The sequence below is a fragment of the Tachysurus vachellii genome, chromosome 19, assembly GCF_030014155.1.
Source record: "Tachysurus vachellii isolate PV-2020 chromosome 19, HZAU_Pvac_v1, whole genome shotgun sequence".
Classification (NCBI taxonomy): domain Eukaryota; kingdom Metazoa; phylum Chordata; class Actinopteri; order Siluriformes; family Bagridae; genus Tachysurus; species Tachysurus vachellii.
The window spans coordinates 14,256,995-14,278,230 of record NC_083478.1 but is presented as its reverse complement, the minus strand read 5'-3'; the positions used below and the strand labels follow the sequence as shown (position 1 = coordinate 14,278,230).

At 33.1% G+C, this 21,236-nt stretch overlaps 1 protein-coding gene and 1 long non-coding RNA gene across 5 annotated transcripts in view; both read left to right on the top strand.

The window, feature by feature from the left end:
- Window positions 1-17,354, top strand: part of uckl1b (uridine-cytidine kinase 1-like 1b) — a 42,725-nt gene extending 25,371 nt beyond the window's left edge. For 2 of the 4 annotated variants that reach the window (XM_060893671.1, XM_060893668.1), the window contains exons 7-15: window positions 958-1,019; window positions 4,374-4,393; window positions 11,900-11,998; window positions 13,442-13,535; window positions 13,911-13,973; window positions 14,118-14,240; window positions 14,452-14,559; window positions 15,047-15,203; window positions 15,677-17,354. In XM_060893671.1, the coding sequence (XP_060749654.1) occupies window positions 958-1,019; window positions 4,374-4,393; window positions 11,900-11,998; window positions 13,442-13,535; window positions 13,911-13,973; window positions 14,118-14,240; window positions 14,452-14,559; window positions 15,047-15,203; window positions 15,677-15,756 (806 nt within the window). In that variant the 3' untranslated portion in view covers window positions 15,757-17,354. Of the gene's footprint in view, window positions 1-957; window positions 1,020-3,030; window positions 3,048-4,373; window positions 4,394-11,899; window positions 11,999-13,441; window positions 13,536-13,910; window positions 13,974-14,117; window positions 14,241-14,451; window positions 14,560-15,046; window positions 15,204-15,676 lie in introns of all 4 variants that reach the window. The other 2 variants (XM_060893669.1, XM_060893672.1) reach the window with 2 other exon arrangements.
- A 742-nt stretch (window positions 17,355-18,096) lies between these two features.
- On the top strand, window positions 18,097-20,777 carry LOC132861949 (uncharacterized). Its single transcript, XR_009649988.1, has 2 exons — window positions 18,097-18,188; window positions 18,980-20,777. It is a non-coding gene; the product is annotated as an uncharacterized LOC132861949 (long non-coding RNA).
- The last annotated feature ends 459 nt before the right edge of the window (window positions 20,778-21,236 follow it).

Genomic DNA, 21,236 nt, shown 5'->3' with positions numbered 1-21,236 from the left:
CAGCTTACATGTCAACACCGTCAGACAAAATATCTGTCTATAAAATATCTATAACGGAGTTGACAAAACAACATGTTTTTTCAACTTAATCATGTCTAATAAATGGTAGCCATTTTGATTTTCCTCAGTGGTCAGCTGCCACTAAACTAAATAATTCTAACAAAATTCTTGATTAAAATCATCCCTACTTTGAAGACAGTGTTGACACATAAAAGCTTTGACCACAGGGATTTCAACTTGTTTGCTGAATATTTAAAAAAATGTAAAACTTACGAGGCCATGTGTTGAACTGCTGCATCCATCAACAGACAAAATTCAAAGGGGGTCCTCAGGGTTAAAGCTGACCAAAATATGCCTGATTTATTTCGAATTTGAAAAATATCTGACGGAGTTGACATGAATTGATGACAGATTTTGAAAGGCTGTTGTTAATGTATACAATAATGTAATGTTCACTTTAAGTATTTTGTGATATTTTATTAAGCCATGCAATTAACCTCATATTCATATTTGTGCATTTTGGGCAATTTAAAACACTTTTTTTTGCAGTTTGATACTGTGACCTCTACAGAGGACGAGTTCGTTTGCATGGGCTTTCATAGTACAGTGCCGGTATTTTATAAAATTACTATGAAATAGCATAAATATATACAAAACTAAGGGTCTAAACATACAGTAATACAAGTATTACATATTCAACTTTTAAAGCCTTTTTAAATGAAACAATTTATTGTTTTTTAAGGCAAATTGTAACATTTTGATGGGGGACATGTTTTGTCCCTTATCTCAAGAATCAGTGATATACAGTATGTATATATATATATATATATATATATATATATATATATATATATATATATATATATATATATATATATATATATCCCTTTAAACAAAAAAATGTAAACATACCACTAAATCACATACACACTGATTATGTATATTTTCTCTTCTTAGGGGGTGGGAACATGGTGGCTATTGATCTGATTGTTCAGCATGTCCACAGTCAGCTGGAAGAGGTAAGATTACTGTAAATGCCACCATGTCAACCACTGTAGTAATCTAGACAGCCTTTTCCCCCAACAAGTTCACTAGAATTAAAAATACACAAAGTTCTGTGGCTGGATTAAAATTGCACCAAATGGTATTACATGTGCAGTATTTTTAATTCATCTTCCAAAATCACTTTAGAAACTGGTAAGGGTTATAAAATGGAACCCTTTCTCAGAGAGTAACTGAAACTTATGATTGAACTGGGAGTCTTGGGTCTGTGATGCTGCCCACTGCAGTATTTTTCTGCCTAATAGTACTGTATTTTGTTTAACGGTATTCATTTTTATAAAATAATAGTTTTGTATAAAAGTTTATGTAAAAAAAACATAAAAAAATATATACATAAAAAAAAATCTCCTTTCCTGATGTTTTTAACATCTTTAATTTTTCAATTAAATTTTCACTCTGTGCCCTTTATTGTTGGAAAACAAGAATGTTTCTCAGTAAGGTGTCTGCCACCTTGTACAGTAGGAATAAAACACCTTGTTTCTAAAAGACAATGTCTCATTTTATTTAAAATTAACATATATTTGCATCTAGACAGAGAGAATAGCTTTATTTGTATGCTTGGCACACAAACAGTCTTCCCACAATAAATATAAATAAATTACCTGTTGAGGCATGGTCTTTACTAGACTCATGACAGTGTGCTCTGGTATCTGGAACTACATGTTATGTTAGCATATGTTAGCAGCAGATCCTTTAAGTCCTGTAAGTGCACTTTGGGGCCACCATGGATCGTACTTGTTTGTTCAGCAAATCCCACAAATACTTAATTGGATTGAGTTTTGGGGAATTTGGAGGATGTCAACACCTGAAACTCATTGTTGTGCTCTTCAAACCATTCTTGAATCATTTTTAAAATTTGAATTGTCATTTTTGAATCTTTCCATTGGTGTTTATTTGGGTTGAGATCTGCTGACACCAAAACCCACAATAGTCAGTAGTGATTGATATTTTGCAGTATTCTGAAGACATTTGGGTTTGGAATCAAAAGATGAATATGCAGCTTTCATTTTCAGATATTCACATCTAGATATTTTAAATAACTATGTTGTCTCTTGTAGCAGATCACCTCATTTTTATGTAAGGAAATAGTATTGGAATAGATAGTATTAACTATTAAGTCTAACATAAATTATGTTGCATTTCTTTATTGTGATACTTTAAAAGGCTAATACCACATCTACCTTTCAGTTGTAGTTTCTGGAGGGTTTCTCAATTTAGTCTCCTCTTCAGGAGGTGGAATGCATGTTCAATTAAATTAAGGTCTTCCGATTATTAATGCTTATTAGCGGTTAGCATCTTGTGATATGCCCTCTATACTGTATATCTACTACATTAGCTACATTATTGATTTTCACAATAGACAGTTCTCTGGTGTTGGCTTATCATTTTTAACAAAAAATGCAGTCTTTGCAGGAGAATCCCAGGCCTCTATAAAATAGTAGGTATTCTGAGCTATTAATTGCTTACACAGGCTAAAAGAAACACCTGTCAGTAGTCCTGCTAAAGGGGTTTCAAACAAAAGCTGGTTTGATGTAAATTATTTAACATATTGAGAAGTAAATATCAGTAAATCAAAGCAGAAATTCTGGTTAGCCTTGCTTTTCCTAATACTTTAATACTACCACATGGGAATGTAAGTACAGTTAGCAGTTATACTCATTGTACTGCATTTAATTTACACATTGTTGGTGAAGCTGACAATACAGATAAAGCTTTTGTCAGGCAGTGATACAACAACCAGAAATAAGTTCATCTACCTTTAAAATAAATGTAGATGAACTTATTTCTGGTTGTTGTATCACTGCCTGATTATTAGGATGTTTGGTGGGATTTTTGTTTTTGTTTGACACTTTGTTGGCTTTGCCTGTTCACTGCACCCGACATGTTTTCTTTCTCTCTCTCCCACTGATCTCCTCCTTTATATCTCTATCCCTCTGTCTATGCCTCTTCCCCTCATCGGGGATGCAGCGTGAGCTCAGTGTCAGGTAGAGTAGCACCAAACTTCATTCTCAGAGCAATTGCCTTAGCAGCCTAAGGTTCCCCAGTATTGCTGTTCTGAAATCAGCTCATCCATTCAAAAACGGCAGTAAAAGCAATTGTTATGCATGCTTTACAAAAGCCATTTATGTTCAGTATTATTCTAAAAAAAATTGAAGCAAAACCTTTTACTGTAACATGAGGGTATGTCTTAACGGATCCATTGTTCTGATTTCAGTAATTCTTAGTCAGAATAAGGATCATGTATTGGTATTTCAATGCAGGTAATTGCCTTGTGCGGCTGTCTATTTTGTCTGTTTAGTTTATATCTGCTATTTTTAGGTTGCAAGCAGTGTAATTAAGATTTGGTTAGAGTTTCATATGTATAAGATATACAGATGAGATTTCTTTGAAAGAAGTTGAATGAATATAAAGTTTAATCATGAAATTTTAATTAACCATTAACAATACTGGCTTCAGACCAGCAGCAAGGGGAAAACCTCTGTTCACATTTATTAGCAATTTGTATCTGCTCACTTACTTCTGAGTATGCTGCACCCATACCGTTGAACCAAGAGAGGGTGCTGTTTGTTTATATAAATTATTTTAACATGTAGATTAATACATCCCTGCCAACTTTACTAGTATAAATCACTCAAAATACAATCAGTCAAAATACACGAGAATATAACCGCTCCCAAACTGAATTTTCATTGTTATGGTCAATGTGTACAGCATTCAGAAGCAAGTTCAGTGGAGACATTAGTCTCTTTCTGCATTACTGTTTTGAAAGAGGCACTCGTCTTCTTGCGCTTGTCCCCTCCCAACCTTTTTGTCTACTGTCGCTGTCTCTCGCTTTATTTTAATCTAGTTTGTCTTTACACATAATTGAAGAGCTTGCCCACAATTTTTTTTTCATTACCTACTACAAAGATTTGAGTTTTTCCATTGGGCAAGCATAAAGAGAGTTAGAGAGGAAGTACAGCTTGTATTTTATATGTCACAGGATGTATCAGACATTTGAATTGCTGCACTCTGTTGCCAGTGACATTCAGAGTTATAGAGTGACAGTACCAGAAACACTGTACAGTTTTTCACAGACACATCCAGCACAGAGCTTATAACAAAAACATACAAACGGTGTTGATCATGCCTAATCAGTGCCTGCCAGAGCATATTGATCAATTTCAAGTCACACTTCTGACTCCTCCTCTCCTAAATTTCTTTCATCCCTTTATCATCTTTTGAAGTGTGTGTGATGCTTATATTTTCTTTTTCCTCTCTACTTGTTGTCATTTCTGTTTTTGTTTTGTTTGTTTGTTCTCCATCAATAGAGGAAACTCCGCTGGGATATGTGAGATTTGCATGTTATTTTTATTTATCATCGCTTTTAATTACTATAGTGAGAGCATATCTGCAGCCAGAAATGTGATTTCGATATGGTCAAGTCAAATGCTGCAAGTTGTATATAACTGGGTGTCTGCTTTCTTAAACAGTTTCATATGACAAAAAGTAGGATGAATTCAGATATACTGGGACACATTGAGTTTTCACATTGTTTTATTAATGAGTATCGTGTAGTAAACTCTACAACTAAACTCCCATAAATGCTTTCACCCCGAGCCCTATTCCTGCATCTCGACGGAATCTACAGGTAGGCCAGTCTGATTTTGATGTGAGCCGACAAATTTCACTGGTACCATTGTTTCGTTAAAGTGAAGTAGATACTTATTTCACTGTGTTTGAGCGGATTGCTGCTACTTTGAAATGGCCACGGAATGTTTGGCTACTGTTGCTGCAATGCAAACTCTTCGGTAGAGCTCAAGAAGTCTGCTAGGCATTGACACTTGAATAGAGCTTAGACTACGATGTAATGAAAAATGTACTCATGTAAAATGTGTAGAGTATCGAGAAATACACATTATGACGAATCTCTAAAATCAACAATCTAATGAATATATACATGTGAAGATAAAATGTTTCTCATGATCTGATGAAGCCTGGCTTATGCTTTTCTCAAGAATGACTAGTATATTTTATACTAGTAATAAATAAAATACATATTTTAATGACTGTCATTGAATCATAATCATAATGCTATAGCAAATCATCAAACAGCATTAATTTAAAATATAATTTCAGTCAATGGTTTAGCACATTATTTACATAAATAATATTCTTATGTTATTACTGTAGTACATATGTATCATGAATATTGAAGTAAATTATTAATCACAAAAACCTAATGGAAAAAAGGCCTTTTTTTGGGATCAACTTTTGTTTGCTTACCAAGACCTGATTATACGATATCATATAATTAATATTATTTCAATTAGGTTCTTTCACGGCAAGTTCTAAGTAATGTACACTACATGATGTATGCGGATATCTGAACATCACATCAATTTATGGGTCTTGCTGGATGTTGGAAACATACAATTGTCGAAAATGACTTTCCCATTAGTATTTCACTGGAACTAAGGGGCTTGGCCCAAACCTGTTTCAGCATGGCCTTGTGCACAATGCAAGGTCAATTAAGAAATAGCATGCTTAGATTGGTGCAGAAGAACCAATCTAAACCAGGAAGGGAAAGACGAAGGGAATGGTTTCTGCAAGTTTCGAATTGTTTTTACTAAAACCAATTAGTTAACCAAAAACACTCTGATCTATTTCACCCTATTTTCTAAATACCATACCAATAATATTCCAAAATCCTAATATTCTGTTTTTTTTCAACAAGAATATCTTGTCACTTAATATTAAATTATTTGTACACTTTCATTACACTGAAAGATTAACACACATGATACTTACTTCTCACTTCAAACTAGGGCTGGGCGATAAAACAATAACGATATGTATCGCGATAGACACATGTTCGATAGCGATACATAATGTGCTCGATAAAACGTTCGATATTTTTATTCTTCATCGGAAGAAAACAGAGGTTGCGAAGCAAGTTTGGTTGCATTAACAAAGACACCCACTCTCTGGTAACCTAGCAACTTGGGGAGTGACACTCTAACAGCCAATCATGTAACAGTATCATGTCTGGTTGCGCCATATCGTTGTCTCGTGCTGGATTCCCCTTCAGTAACCGGCAACTGATAAGCAGAAAATGAGAAAATTGTAAATAAAAGAGGAAAAGTCAGCTTGCCAGGACGGCAGTTTTTTGGATATTATAACTAGGGCTGAAACGATTCCTCAAGTAACTCGATTACAAAAATTATTCAAGGTATTTAAAACCTCTTAAATACCACAAAGCATTCCAAATTAGACAGTAAAGTCTTATATTATGCCTGAACTGTAGATTTAGAATCTTTTAGTTCTGAAAGTTAAGTTGCATGACTTAAAGGCAGTATTTTTGTATTATTATTATTATTACTATTTATTTTAATGTATGCCTTAGTTTTGATACTTTAAAAAAGTAATTTGAAAATAATTTATTTTTTTGTTTTTGCATCTCAGGTTTTAAAACCCAGAATGTATAGCACTTAACTTAAAGCAGTCAACTTTTTGTCATTGTTCACAGTACAAGTACAGACAGAGAAACAATGGGTAATATCTAACTAAATGTTTATTTTTGATAGAAAATATTGTTGTATGCATTGCATACTATACATTTAAAAAATAAAAGTTCATTTTTCTAAAAAAGGAAACCAATTAGTTGTTCATTTTAAGAGACCCGTCTTATTTTGTCTTGTATATTTAATATTGCTCTTTAATTAAACAAAAATACATTTTATCAGATTACTCGATTAATCGATGAAATTTTTGGTAGAATACTCGATTACTAAAATATTCAATAGCTACAGCCCTAATTATAAGTCTACGAAAATATACTTGAATAGTTAAACTTCAAGTATGATTACAGTAAGAATAACTTGTTACTTTTTCAAGTTAAAAAAGGTTTTATATTTCAAACAATGTTACTGTACTGTATCAGGTTTGTTTTTTATATTACAGATGTATCTCAGTCTACCTCAGTTTTATTTATGTTTAGAAAACACTTTAACTTCCTAATACTAAACTTCTCAGGTTTCTCAGGTTCTTTTTTATCAGTGAATTCTCAGGTTTTTATCACTAAATTCTCAGGTTTCTCTATGTTTATATTTAACACTTTGCACTATTTTATTACACTTTATTAAGCATTTCTTACATTTTCTTTCATTTTGCACCTTAAATGTTAAGAGATAATTAAGTATTCCTTGTGACTTTAGACTTATGTTTACATTTTAATTATTTGAGGTTTCCTGGTTTTTGACATTTCTGTCTTAATAACTGAAGGGATTACGATAAGAGGAAGGTTAAGTTTAAAATGAAAATGTTTAATTGTAATATATTTTTCTCCTGGTCCTTATTTTAAATGGGCCATAAAAAAGTTCAATAATTATCGATATCGTGATACAGTTGTTGGCCATTTCGCCCAGCCTTACTTCAAACACACTTTATGCCCTAATACATTTTTAACAATCATGCCCTTTAAACAATATACATTTTTACTTAATAACAAGTTGAGTATTAATAACAACAAAAATAACTCTTATTACTATTTAAATTATGATTACTGTTATATTTACTGTCAGTTAGCACTTTTCTCTAAACACACTTTTATAAAAATTAAAAGAATTACAACAAAAGCTAGAAAAAAAATGTAAATGTTTAACACTGATTTAATTACAGAGAGTCTTTCAACTGTTTAGTAACATTTCAAAGCAGCTTTACAGAAGCATAGAAACTGTTCAATTTAAAACTGTTCCCAGATGCTGGACGGTTCCATTTTCCTACACTGACTATGGCCTGTAAGTTTGTTCTTTGACTGACCACATATTTTGAACTTATAGCCTTCTTTTGAGTGCTGCATCTTTCTCCCAGGCCAGAAAGAACATTTAGAGTCAAGCTGGTGTTAGGTGCAGCTATATCTGTGTGTACAGTCCAAGACACTGCACTCTCTTTGGCAAGTTTATGTTGGCGAACATTTCACCATGTCCATGTTCCACATGTGCTGATGGGAGCCCTTTTGCCCCGCAGTGATTCCTTTGCAAGGTGTACCAATCAGTTCTCTGTCAGTTGAGCAGTCATTTTAAAATAAAATAATTGCAAAATTTTGACTTTTTAAATCTAAACGTATATGTTTTCCTCAGTACAATAAACTGTAATGTTGTTTATTGTTGATAACACAAACTTGGTCTTGTCCGGCAGTTCTCTGCAATCTTCAAGCAGCTGATTGATATGAATGTATGTGATCACAGTTGACTAAGCATGAGTCATGAACAGTCTGTGGATAAACAAATGCATTGTTTGTATAATGTGTGATCTGTAGTCAATCGCTACAATCGTTTCAATAACAGCATCACCAATTACTGAATATATTGAATATTAATTCAGAAAATGCAAATTACACACTACTATTTTTATTTTTGTTTACACAAACATACAATTTTTGCCAATTTTCAAATAAAAATTCAAACTGCGATTGCAATTCCTAGGTCTACAGAGTTACAACCCATCATATTGATATACTTACACTTATACACCATCTCGTATGAAGCCTCCCAGAATTTAAATGAAATCACAAATCCCTTTTTTTCTGCATGAAATATGTTTAATTCTTTTAATGTTTGCACATTTAAAGAATTATCTCTCTTGTAAAATTTGGTGTTCAATAAATCTTCTTAATTATGCTGATTATGTTGCTAAAAGCACTCAAATTTCTCGCCAATATAGACTTTCGGCATTGACGCAAGTGGCAGCCTGTTCAGTAACTGCTTGAAGTTCCTCCAGGATCAATAAAGTGTCTGTCTGTCTGTCTATCACCAATGCCTTCAAAGATTAACTTATGGAGTAATTTTTGACCTTGCAGTTTATGACATTATGTAAAATTTACTTTGCCTGTCCTGTCTTCAGATTATAGAAGTTAATAATTATTTAAAAGTTGACATTTCTAAACAGTATGTCCATCATATGCTCGTCAATTCTTCTATGGTGGGGCCTAATTTATGCAAGATTGAACTCATGATTGGTTGCAGCTATTTGCCTAAACGTTGGTGGGTATATTAAGGAAACCATTTCAAGCCAGGATCCATAAGTCGTACTGAGCTAAAATTGGGTCCAGTTTATATTCCAACGGATGCATTACAGAATCTAGTAGAAAGCCTTCCCTGAAAAGTGGAGGCTGTTATAGTAACAAAGAGGGGGCTATCTCCATATGACTTATCATGGTTTTGGAATGTGATATTCAGGAAACACTTTCTGATGGTAATAAATTCACATTCGTTTGGACAAACAATGTAGGTTTTGACCTTCACTTATCAGGCTAGAAAATAAATACTGTTCTCATTTACTTGCTGTCCCAATGTACCTGAATTCACCCAAAAGTCACCCAAAATATGTGTGATTTCTATAAGCTTTTTAATGTTTTGTTTTCTCACTTTGCTTAACTTCACTTAGTGCTCAAAAGTTTGCATACCCTAGAAGAAATTATTAAACATTGCCATTCATTTGGAAAATATGACTGATGCAAAATATTTTTTTCTTATTTAATTACAGTGGTCATGTGAAGTCATTAATTATCACATAGTTGTTTGACTCCTTTTTAAAATTTAATGATCACTGAAATCACCTAAACAACCCTGATCAAACATTTACATATTCTTGAATGTTTGCGCACAGGCTAACACAGAGGTTTAAATGGCTATTAAAGGGAAGTTTCCACAAGTTTCCTGTGACTCATTGAAATTAGTCTCCATGCATAAATAGTCAGTAAGTTTCTCAGCTCATGAGGTGATGCACTGACTTGATAGCATCTCTTGAAAATGCCCACACCAGGCTGCGTCTCCACAGAAAATACCATAACAAGCTGGAGGAAAAAGAGATAAACAAACCAATCCGATCTGTGACCTCCCCTATGGACAAGAAGCAAGTCAGCACCCCCTACAAAAACCAGGAAATGGAAGCCAGGCGTGGTCACAGGCACTGAATTAAAACAAAAAACAAATGACAGAAGAACAAAAACCAGAGAAAAGGGCTGCTTTTTCTATCAGAAAAGCAGACATGGCTAAACAAACATAAACCAAGAAAGAAAAGATGAAGCTAAATGGAATGCATAGGAAATAAATAGACATGATTAACAGTCCATTGGGAACAGTTAAATCCAGACACATATGTGGCACAACACGCTGGCGGAACGTTCTGGCAGAGAATGTCCAAGCAGAGTCCTGGCAGATACTGGATACTGCAACATGGGGAAGACAAAAGAACTACCAATGGACCTGCATAGTTAATAAGGTTGTTAAACTTTGAAAAGCAGGAAAATGATATAAAAAGCTATCTTATCAGTTGAAAATGGCAGTCAGTACTGTACAAACTCTGATAAAGAAGTGGAAAATAAGAGGTTCTGTTGATACCAAGCCACGGTCAGGTAGACCAAGATAGATTTTACCCGTTACTGCCAGAAGAATTGTTTGGGACATGAAGAAAAACCCACAAACAACTTCAAGATAAATACTGGTTGCTCTGGAAAAATAGTGTTGTTTTATGGAGCACAATAAGGACATACTTAAACACAAATTGCCTGCATGGTGGAGTTTCCAGGGGAAAGCCGTTACTGTGCCCATGCCACAAAAAGACCCGCCTTTAGTACCCCAGACAGTACCTAGACAAGCCTCACAGCTTCTGGAGAAGAGTCATTTAAAGTGATGAGACCAAAATGTAACTTTATAGTCACAACTATAAACACTATGTTTGGTGAGGAGACAATAATGCCTATGGTGAAAAGTACACCATCCCCACTGTAAAGCATAGTGGTGTATCTCTTATGTTTTGGGGCTGTGTGAGCTCCAGTGGCACAGGGAAGTCAGAAAGATTATTGGAAAGATAAATGCATGTTATCAGAAAATACTTGCAGACAATTTGCATTCTGCAGCATGAAAGCTGTGCATGGGACACTCTTGGATGTTCCAACATGATAATGATCCAAAGTGCAAGGCAAGGTTGACCATCCAATGGCTACAGCAGAAAAAAGGTAAAGGTTTTGGAGTGACCATCACAGTCTCCTGACCTCAAGATTATTGAGTCACTTTGGGGAGATCTCAAACATGCAGTTTTTTCAAGACAGTCAAAAGATTTACAGAAATATTTTGCCAAGAAGAATGGGCAGATATAACACCTGATAGAATTAAGGACCTTTTGCACAATTATTACAGTTATTAAAAGACTATAGTACATGCCATCATTGATGCTAAAGGGGGCAATACACAATATTAAGAACTGAAATAATAAGAACCTGATTTTCTTTTTTGTTATGTTTTGTTTGATGATTGTGCCATTAATTTATGCCTTACATATTAACCTGAGTCTCATAAGAAATAAAATAACTTTGTTGTGCCTTCTCACTCATGTTTCTTTTAAAAATGGTACATTATTCTCCCCAGGTATGCAAACATTTGAGCACCACTTTTTATATATATATATATATATATATATATATATATATATATATATATATATATATATATATATATATATATATATATATATATAAAAACACTGATAATAAATAACTGATGGCAGGACATTTCAATAGTCAGTTCTTTTGTTATAAGAGCCCTTATTCTGAGTGCCAATGTTAGTGACTTTTATTAACTGAGTTTATTTGCTGCTTCATTTGCACCTTTTCCCTACATTTCCCTACAAGCAACTAACTGTGCCCAGTAATGATGTAAATGATTTTTCTTAACATGATGTGTGTGTTTGTGTGTGGGTGAGAGAGAGATGTGTAGACATACATGTCTTGGTGGCCCATTTTGAGTGTGACGTTCCACTGACCACTTCCTGTCTCTCTTGGTGGCCATGGTAACAGGGCGGCACTGGCTTCTGCCCATCAAGCTCAGCCCCTACCTCAAACACTCTGTGTTTTAGAGAGCACACCGCAGGTCCGCGGTATGCACACTATAATCAGGTAAGACACAGCCAAACAAACCTTCAGGCTTATTAATAGCAGTTGTGACCCACACTTAGATATTATGTTTCAATTTGAGAAAATATGATTAAGTGCGGATATTGTTTTCATTTGTAGATATTTACATCAAAATCCATTGAACAGGTGAACATTTCAGGAATCATAGCAGGGACCAAATTTACAGTATTTGGATAATTGGCTGCTCAGTTCCATGGCCAAGTGTGTTTAATCTCAGAAATGCAAGAATGCCGTTATTGAACTGAAATATCAAGTAGACACTCATCAGAAAGATAACAACATTAGGCATGGCCAAATCAACTACTTGGTTACATTCTTAAAAATCCAAAAAATTCTTAAAAATCTCAAAAAGCAAAAATGCACTGGCAAGATCAAGAATGACAAAAGGCCCTGAAGATGACAGAAATCAGCTGTGGTGAATGACAGATTTTTTTTTTCCCCTTATGCTGAACAAACCCTTCACAAAAGTTGGTTAGATAAAGAACATCCTTTAGTCAGTAGGGATATTAAATCCAACATTGAAGTAAAAATTAACAATGAAGAGAAGATTTCACCAAGGTAAATACAGAGGGTTTTAATAGATGATTAGTAGAAATTGTAGGCCTTAATACAAGTTTTCCTTCTCACTGTCAACAAAAGCTTTCTAATTAGATAAACATAACTAACATAACATTAAGATAAGTGTAACTTTTATATCTGGAATTTTTACATTTCTGTAAATATTATCCCAAACAATTCAGATAACATTTGTGATTGTTTGCAATTAATAGATCACATTTAACAATGAAAGTGTGATCAAATGGGAACAGAAAACAGCCACAGTGGCAAAGCATAACTAGGGATAAATCCCAGTGTACTGTATCTGTGGTTTCCAGACTTCATATAGTCTACAAATAGTTTCTCCAATTTTGGCCCATAAAAGGCTCATTTGTAGATTGTTCACCTGATTTTGGATGTAGATATCCTTAAATTAAAGCTAAAATTCTGCAAAATGAGCCCATATTCATTCTAATATATTGTGTTAGGCAACTAAAAATACAATAACTTTATAGTTTTATAACAATTGTATGAGGAAAATGTGGTATAGATATGGTATACTGTAGATAAAATTGTACTTTCAAAATTGTTCTAATGTAGCACTATGTATACTTTGCCGCAGTATAAAATAATGAATGGATAATGTAATGAATATCTGTATACATATCAAATATTTAAAAGATTTTGAAAAATAAATAAGCTTCTTTTCCTCTCAGTATAGCAATTAATTCCATGTCATTTCTCCCCTTTCACTTTCACCAAGCTATGCTACTGTATATCACAGGGTGATGAATACAGTGGGAGAAAAGCACTACCTGCCAAATTCACATAGAACATCCTCACAAGATTGGGTTTTTGCAAACATGTTGTGGTTATAATGTGTTTTAGGAATAAAGAGACAAGCAGAGATGAATTCATCTTCTACTCTAAAAGGCTTATGAGACTCCTCATTGAGAGAGCACTCTCCTTTCTTCCGTCTCAGGTCAGAAAATCTGTAATAGAGAGCTTTTGTTTTTGAGGTTGTGTCTTGTGTATGGAAACTAAGGCCCACCGCAGTGGAAAAAACAAAAGTAGCCTAAGGCACACAGTGGCAGCATATACCTTCATAACGCTCAACCACACAGTGTCACAAGAGAACCTTTACAGTTAGGCATCTCTACAAAAGTCTTTAACACTGTGTTGTATATAAAGCAGATTTTTTGTTGTTGTACAGTCAGTTTATTCTTTTTCATGTTGGTTATTCATTGTTACAATACAACAGGAACTTAAAAATAATTTTCTTGAAACAAATTGTGTTTATACAATTTGACACTTTCAAATTCAGTATGGTAAATTGTAGGTGTTATCTTGTCACCAGGTTCGTTTTGTTCATACTCCACAAGGCCAGGACTATGAAGGAAGGACTTTTCAAGGGAAGAGGGTTAGTAGGAAATATGTCAGAGCTCAAAGATGAGTCACATTTTCCTTGTTTGGGGTCAGATTGTCAAAATCCAGATAGTGTGTTTGTAGTAATGACTTAAGCACATTCCAGTAGGTAATATTTTTTGTATTTCTGGTTGAGCAGGTCACAGGGGTATCCATCCTCAGAGCGGGAGAAACCATGGAACCTGCACTCAGAGCTGTCTGCAAAGATGTCCGTATTGGAAAGATTCTAATACAGACCAATCAGGACACAGGAGAACCTGAGGTACTGTTCCAATTACTACTGTACCATTCCATATTAGGAAATAGCACAAGTAGCATTTAAATTTGAATCTGGTCCCATAAATATGCTTTATCAGCAGATATTTAAGGCTTAAGTATAACAAAATGCCATCACTGTTTGAATAATATTTTAAGCTGCAGCTGAACAGTGCTATTTCTAATGCCATTTCTACTACAAAAATATATGTTTGTAGTTGCATTACTTGCGTCTACCCAAAGATATAAGTGAGGACCATGTGATCCTTATGGACTGTACTGTGTCCACTGGTGCTGCGGCCATGATGGCAGTACGAGTCCTACTGGTAAGGACGAGCATGTAGCCATACACACACCTAAACACATTTCTTAATTTAACATTGATTCTGTAGCATTTTTAATTGTTTTATTTACCTGTCTATATGTCCCTACTTGATACAATGAAAAATCCTCCAATATATTAGGAATTATTATTACATATGAATAAAACAGTACCTCTCCAGATATTTTTTTTTTTTTTTTTTTTTTTAGTGATAAGATAAAATCACAGCCAGCCTGAAGGCTGTCACCTGATGGAAAACCTAAGTCTCAGAAGACACTAATACCTAATACATTTTAAATAAATGTCTCCTTACATCAAACTATGATGCTATGTTTTTTTGTTTGTTTGTTTGGTTTTCGTTAAATAAATTTATTAAATAAAAAAGATTTTATTTTTTTTATCCCAATTTAGATTGAATTTTGATTCTGTATAGATAAAAAATAAAAAATTCCTTTCTCACTATTCAGTCTGAGGTATGTTTGTTTGCATAGGACCATGATGTCCAGGAAGATAAAATTTTGTTAGTCTCTCTGCTGATGGCTGAGATGGGGGTCCACTCAGTAGCCTACGCCTTTCCTCAGGTCAAAATTATTACCACTGCTGTTGACAAAAAAGTCAACGACCTTTTCCACATTATCCCTGGCATAGGTAAGCAGCTGTGGGTACATTGATACAGCAGATCTGGGAATATAAAGGACATATGGGAGCGATAGTCAAAATATCTTTGGAAATAGAGATTGTGGTACATATTTTGTACGCATTTTATTATTAACCTGTGTAAAGTGCTCTTAAAACTTAATTTAAACTTAATGAACTTAATTTCAACACTAGTTTATTAATCAGAATATTGCAAATGGGCATTCTATATTGTAAACATCTTGTTAGCTGCTCAGAAAAAGTATCTACTGTATGTAGTCATACATTGTTGTAATGCTTCTGTGCCATTGAAGTTTAACATTTACTTACTTTTTCCATCTAAGGTACTTCTGTTACTTTTGTATTTCAGAAATCTTTATTTAACACATTCTGCAGGCCTAACATTTCCTGAATATTGAAAAGTAAAGTAAAAATACAAAGCTGTATTAAGCCGCTGAATTTGTGTCTGTGTCATTTATCTGAAGGGAACTTTGGGGATCGGTACTTTGGCACTGATGCACCACCTGATTGGAGTGATGAAGACATGGATGAACCCAGCTGTTAGCTAAACTGAGCCTGAGCCATGTCGACAGGCCTGTAGTCTTTGCACTAGCGACCCTTTGGTCTGACTTAAATATATATATATATATATACGTATATATGCTCGTTTCAAAAAAACAATATGCTATATTTTCAGAAAAAAAATAAGAAGAGGAAAACTATATATACACGTACGTGCAGAGATTTATATATATACGTGTATATATAGTTTTCCTCTTCTTTTTTTTTTGTCTGAAAATATAGCATATTGTTTTTTTGAAACGAGCATATTTATTTAATGAACTGTTAACATGTATATAAAAATAACTGGTATTCTGTGACAATTTTACAATACTGTTTATTGTCAAGAACTTAGTTTTTAAATTTACAGCTTTCTATAAACACGTTGAAAAACAGAATTACTTTACAGCCTTGCCTTGCCACCAGTGAGTTTTTTTAAGACCACTATTGGAAAATGTGTGTAGGAGTTGTTTCTTTAACTTGGTTTCCCCTCTACCGGCAAAAAAAACCTGCTGACCAAACCATGCAAGTTTGTCAATGTTTGGCTTGATCTTTTTAGAACAATGAACTGAGTTTGTTGCCTACAAACATATTTTGTTTTTTTCCAAACAAGGATAAACTGATTGTATTTATCTTGAGCACGATTAGTCAGGTACATCTCTGTAAACACTTTCTTATGCAAGTTCAAGAATTGAATGTGGCACTTGTATCAAAGCAAAGTATCAAAGATGCTTTTTTACTTTCATAAGGTCACATGAAATGTGTCGCGAGTTTTATATGTCAAAATATATCTTAGATTATAATTCTGCAGACTTACATTGCTAATTATTTATTGGTATGGGTAAACCAGACACGCATGCCAGAGAATACATGGACTTTCAATACCATGAGGTGAGAATTATATTGTATTATTAATCTTGATTAAGTCAAGTTATTGTATCGTAACTCTAGAAGTAAAATTGTGTGTGTATTATCATTGAGACAAAATTTGCTTGTCAGTATGTTTTACATAATGATGTGTGATGACTATACAACCCTTGTATGGTGTACATATTCATGATTGTGATTCAAATTTTCTTCAAAAGCATTTGCATGTCAACAGGCTTATATTTTACATTTGCAGCTTGGAATCAACCACTCAGATGCAACTCACATGCCACTGTAGTGCACATATTGTTTCATTTGATCGAATTTTTCTTTTAATTATTAAAAAGAATTATTTTATTTAAATAAATTGAGTGCTTTTCTCTATGGTCATATACAGTAACTAAATGTTTATGTAAATGCACCTTTTTGTTTTATTTATTTTTAAATTCTCTATTCATATAAGCAATAACTATTAATATTAATTAATAATAATTAACTATTAATAATATTTTAATTACCTGACTTTTTGTAGATACAGAAGGAAGAAACTGTACTGTATCAAAAGTATTAGATCTTTTTTCCTCTAGAATATCAAAACATAGCTGTTAAATGGTTATGTATGAATGACTTCTTAATGCTTAATAAATTTAGATTTAATACAGTATGTTACAGAATATAAAAGATATGTTGTTTGTTTTTTCCCCAAGTGAATAAAAAAGTATATTTTTTTCTTTATCAGGTTTATAATGAATTGGTCTTTAATATATGGGAAATTAAACAGCTTTACATTTTAAACTGTATCTTGAATTTTGTAATTTGTTTTTTTTCCATGCATGATTATGACCAAACAGCTTTGAAGTTGTTGCTGAAATGTACATCTATTTTAGTCATGGCATATGACCTTTTACACACAGTTATACCATAGATCTTTATTTTAAACATACAGGCAGTGGATAGTAAGACAAGACATTAATGTTTCAAAGGCACAGGAAGGATACTGTGGTTGTCCTCTGTAAATGGAAACTAACCTAGCTATCTTTCAACAGTTTCCATAATTAAGCTCTTTCTAAACAACTATAAATGAAGAACTGATTATGTCATTGAAATGAACCTTTAATGAAAAGTGCTGTTTGGGGAGATATTGGATAAAATGTGTGAAAACCTGTATCTATTAGAGCTTTTCAGCAGTGCATGAAAAAAAATCTAGTAATGTATGGTCCATTGCATAGTGGAGAACAATGAAGTTTTATATTGGATTTAAGGTTTGATGTTCTTTTCTTTTGGTTACAGATAAAATTTGTATATAAAAATAAAAACTGGTGTTATAAAGCACACTTTTAAATTGTAAAAACTGCTGAATATATTTTTTCTCAAGGACATCAATATTAAGATGTCATGGAAACTTTACCACAAGCTAGCTCATAGTGACAAACAGGAAGGAGGCTGTTTGTATGTGGCAGTGCTCACATCTCCAATAGCAGTCTCAGGCCGAACAGGCCACAGGTATGTTCTTAATTCTGTCATTTTTCTGCATGGCCTGCATGATTCATTGTTCTCTATAAACAACAGGTAAGTGTCTTATAACCATCCATAAAACAAAATGAAGTTGTATATATTTTGCTGTTTTTTTTCCTGAAGATTTATTATCCTATATACTTTGAATGTTCAGGTTCAGGTTGAATATGTGTTCAGATTTTGTCAACCAAGATATACACTGAGTATGCTTGAATTAAGCTGAATTTTACATCATTTTAGTCATTACGTATAATTCTTGTGAGGTGTGTTCATTCATAAGTAGAGGATTTCATGAACATTATCTAAATAAAAAGGTACAGTAGATACGGTTAGCCCATGAGGAAGTCAAACATTTAAAGAATAGTCTACTGCCAACCCAGATTTTTTTTTTGTAAATGAAACAAGTCATACATAAGTTTCACTGCTTTTTGAATTTTTCATTCAGTGTTACCAAGAGGCCAGTAAGTGATTAAGTGATGGTTATACAAGAGTAGAGTATGTTATTGTTAAAAAGCAATAATTAATTTAGAATTACTGTGCTCAAGTGTGTCAATTACTGTGCGTATTGTCCTCAAGAATGAAATGTATAGGAAACACAATGACAAGAAAATAGCATAATTTAAATAATTCAAAATAATATATTTTTTCATTAATTTCAAGAAATGAAAAGAAAAATGCAAATGTATTTGTAAGGAAATTTATAATCTTATAATTTGTTACACCTTTCCTGCCAAAAACAAAAATTAAAAAAAAAATTGTTAAAAAATTGTCCTCCATTGTATATAGTGTTGCAAATATAAGAATAGCAGCTTTGTTTTCATATTTGTTTTACTGTTTTCTCACAGATGAAAGGGTGTGGATCTCTTTGCTCAGTTGTGTCAAAGCTTACGGGTTTGCTTTGGAAATTGGGAGTTGCTTCGGTACCTCAGTGTGTCTGGGCAGCACTTTCAAGGACTGTCAATCCTGAGAATGTTGAGGTTTTGGGTCAATCTCAGGTTCGTCAGCCCATGAAAAGCTGTCTTCGCCTAATCCTAGTATGATCAGTAATGTTTCGTATAAACATCATCTGTTTATTTAAACTTTTTAACATACATTGCATTTTGATATAGATTTCATGAAAATTAAAGCTACTGTTATTTGTATATTATTATTTTTGCTTATGTAGATCCTGCTTTTTATGATTAATGTGCATGGTTTCTTTTGTGACAATCACTATTTACTAACAGTGAATGTTTAAAGACTCACTGCAAATTACAAATTTGGTTTACCAAGTTGTTTAAAATGCTCATGCCCATTATGGTTATGATAATCTGGGGATAGGTTTTAAACTGCCAAAATAAATAATTATTTTTCATGGTTTTTTTAAATTATTTAATTAATTTTATAGAACAGATCAATTGGCGTTTGTGGAGTTTACAACTATTTTAAATCTTCTTAACATTAAGTATTTAAAAAAAATGGATCCTTGGTAATTCTTTCCATATTTAAATTTTTCTCAAATTTTGGTTTAGAAAACAGCATAGTAAACCCATTAATAGTCAGAAGTCTTTAGGTTTGAGTAGCCCATGTATATTGGAAGTTATCGATACAAAAATGTATGTTTCCTTAATGTAATGCAAAGGTATGAAACAATTTACACCATGAAATCATTATACAGTATATATTATTAATGTTTTTCTGTTTGTTGGGGTGTGGAGGTTGTTTATTTGAATTCTCATTTAGAAAAATAACAGCCGTAACTCTGAACAGTTGCTTTTCTTTTTTACATTCTAAATAAAAAAGTTCTCTATAACTTACTATAATATATATGAATATAAAATATATATGAAAATAACTATCATTATTTATCACCATTATGCAATGCAATGAGATTGAGATTTACATTTCAATGAAATTAAAGTGAAAGGTTTCAGCTCCGCTGCTACTGACATAAGTGAAAGGTGCTAGAGCTCAGCATCCTTGACTCCTGTTCTCATAATTAGTTTTTTTTTGTCACAGAGCACAGAAAATGTAATATTAAATTGCTAGTACCATGATTCTGTGTGGTGAAAAAAGTTGACAAAATGAGGGTAAATTTTATTTCAGGACTTGATGGAAAAAGAAATTATCAGTTTATTTGTCCTAATTCAGAGGTTTCAAGCACCTATCTGCTCTTCCCCAGTTTGTACTATTACACGATTGTAACACGATTGTACTATTTCTGGGCAGGGAGATTACAATTAATATATTTAAAGTTATTAGTTAATAAAACTGCAGTAAAGTCTTATGTACTGTGTACAGTATCTGTGAACAATTTAGGACAATAGTTTTACAGATCACCACAAGAGGGGCCATTGTCCATGAGAATGTGAAGGTTTTCATTAAAACACTACTGATGGGGACATGTCTATTACGATGCATTTTTTGCATGTGACTGGAGTTGAAAATAATAAAAATTTCATACTGGTTAATACCTCTGTACAGCCATGGATGTTTAGACATTTTATGAAAAACAATGATGTAAATCCTTTTGACACAGCAGCTGAAATACACTGGAATGCATCTGCATCCACATACTTTATGTGCATAGTTGACTAGTATCTTGTTTGGATATAGCCTTATAACCCTTCCCAAATCAATAAAGAGCAACACTTGCTTCTCTGAGATCTTGGCTGATGTTCTTTCTTTCTGGATTAATTAATCATGTGCATTTTTTTAGCTACACCAGACTGCTAATTATTGTTGTTGACGTAAGAAGAATATATGTATTTTTACCATCTAGTTTCTGAATATTTATTTATTGGGGCAGAGGGCACTTTTTTTATACAAGTTGGTATAAGAGGTAGAGGACCATACAATTGTTGTTTAGGCTCTGATAAAAACATGTAATTTAAGGAGAGGGTACATTCTTTTTTCCATAATTGTATATGTCACAACTAAGAATAATCAAATGGATGCTTTAGTAGCATTATTGCCATTAGGGATGTAACTGGAACAAATACCTTATTTGGATTAAACAGATGATGTGACCTAAATGAATATGTATATAAATAAGAACAATACGTAAGGTAAAATAAAAAGCAAAAGTTGAATTCTCTTTTTCTTATTTATGCTTGAACACTG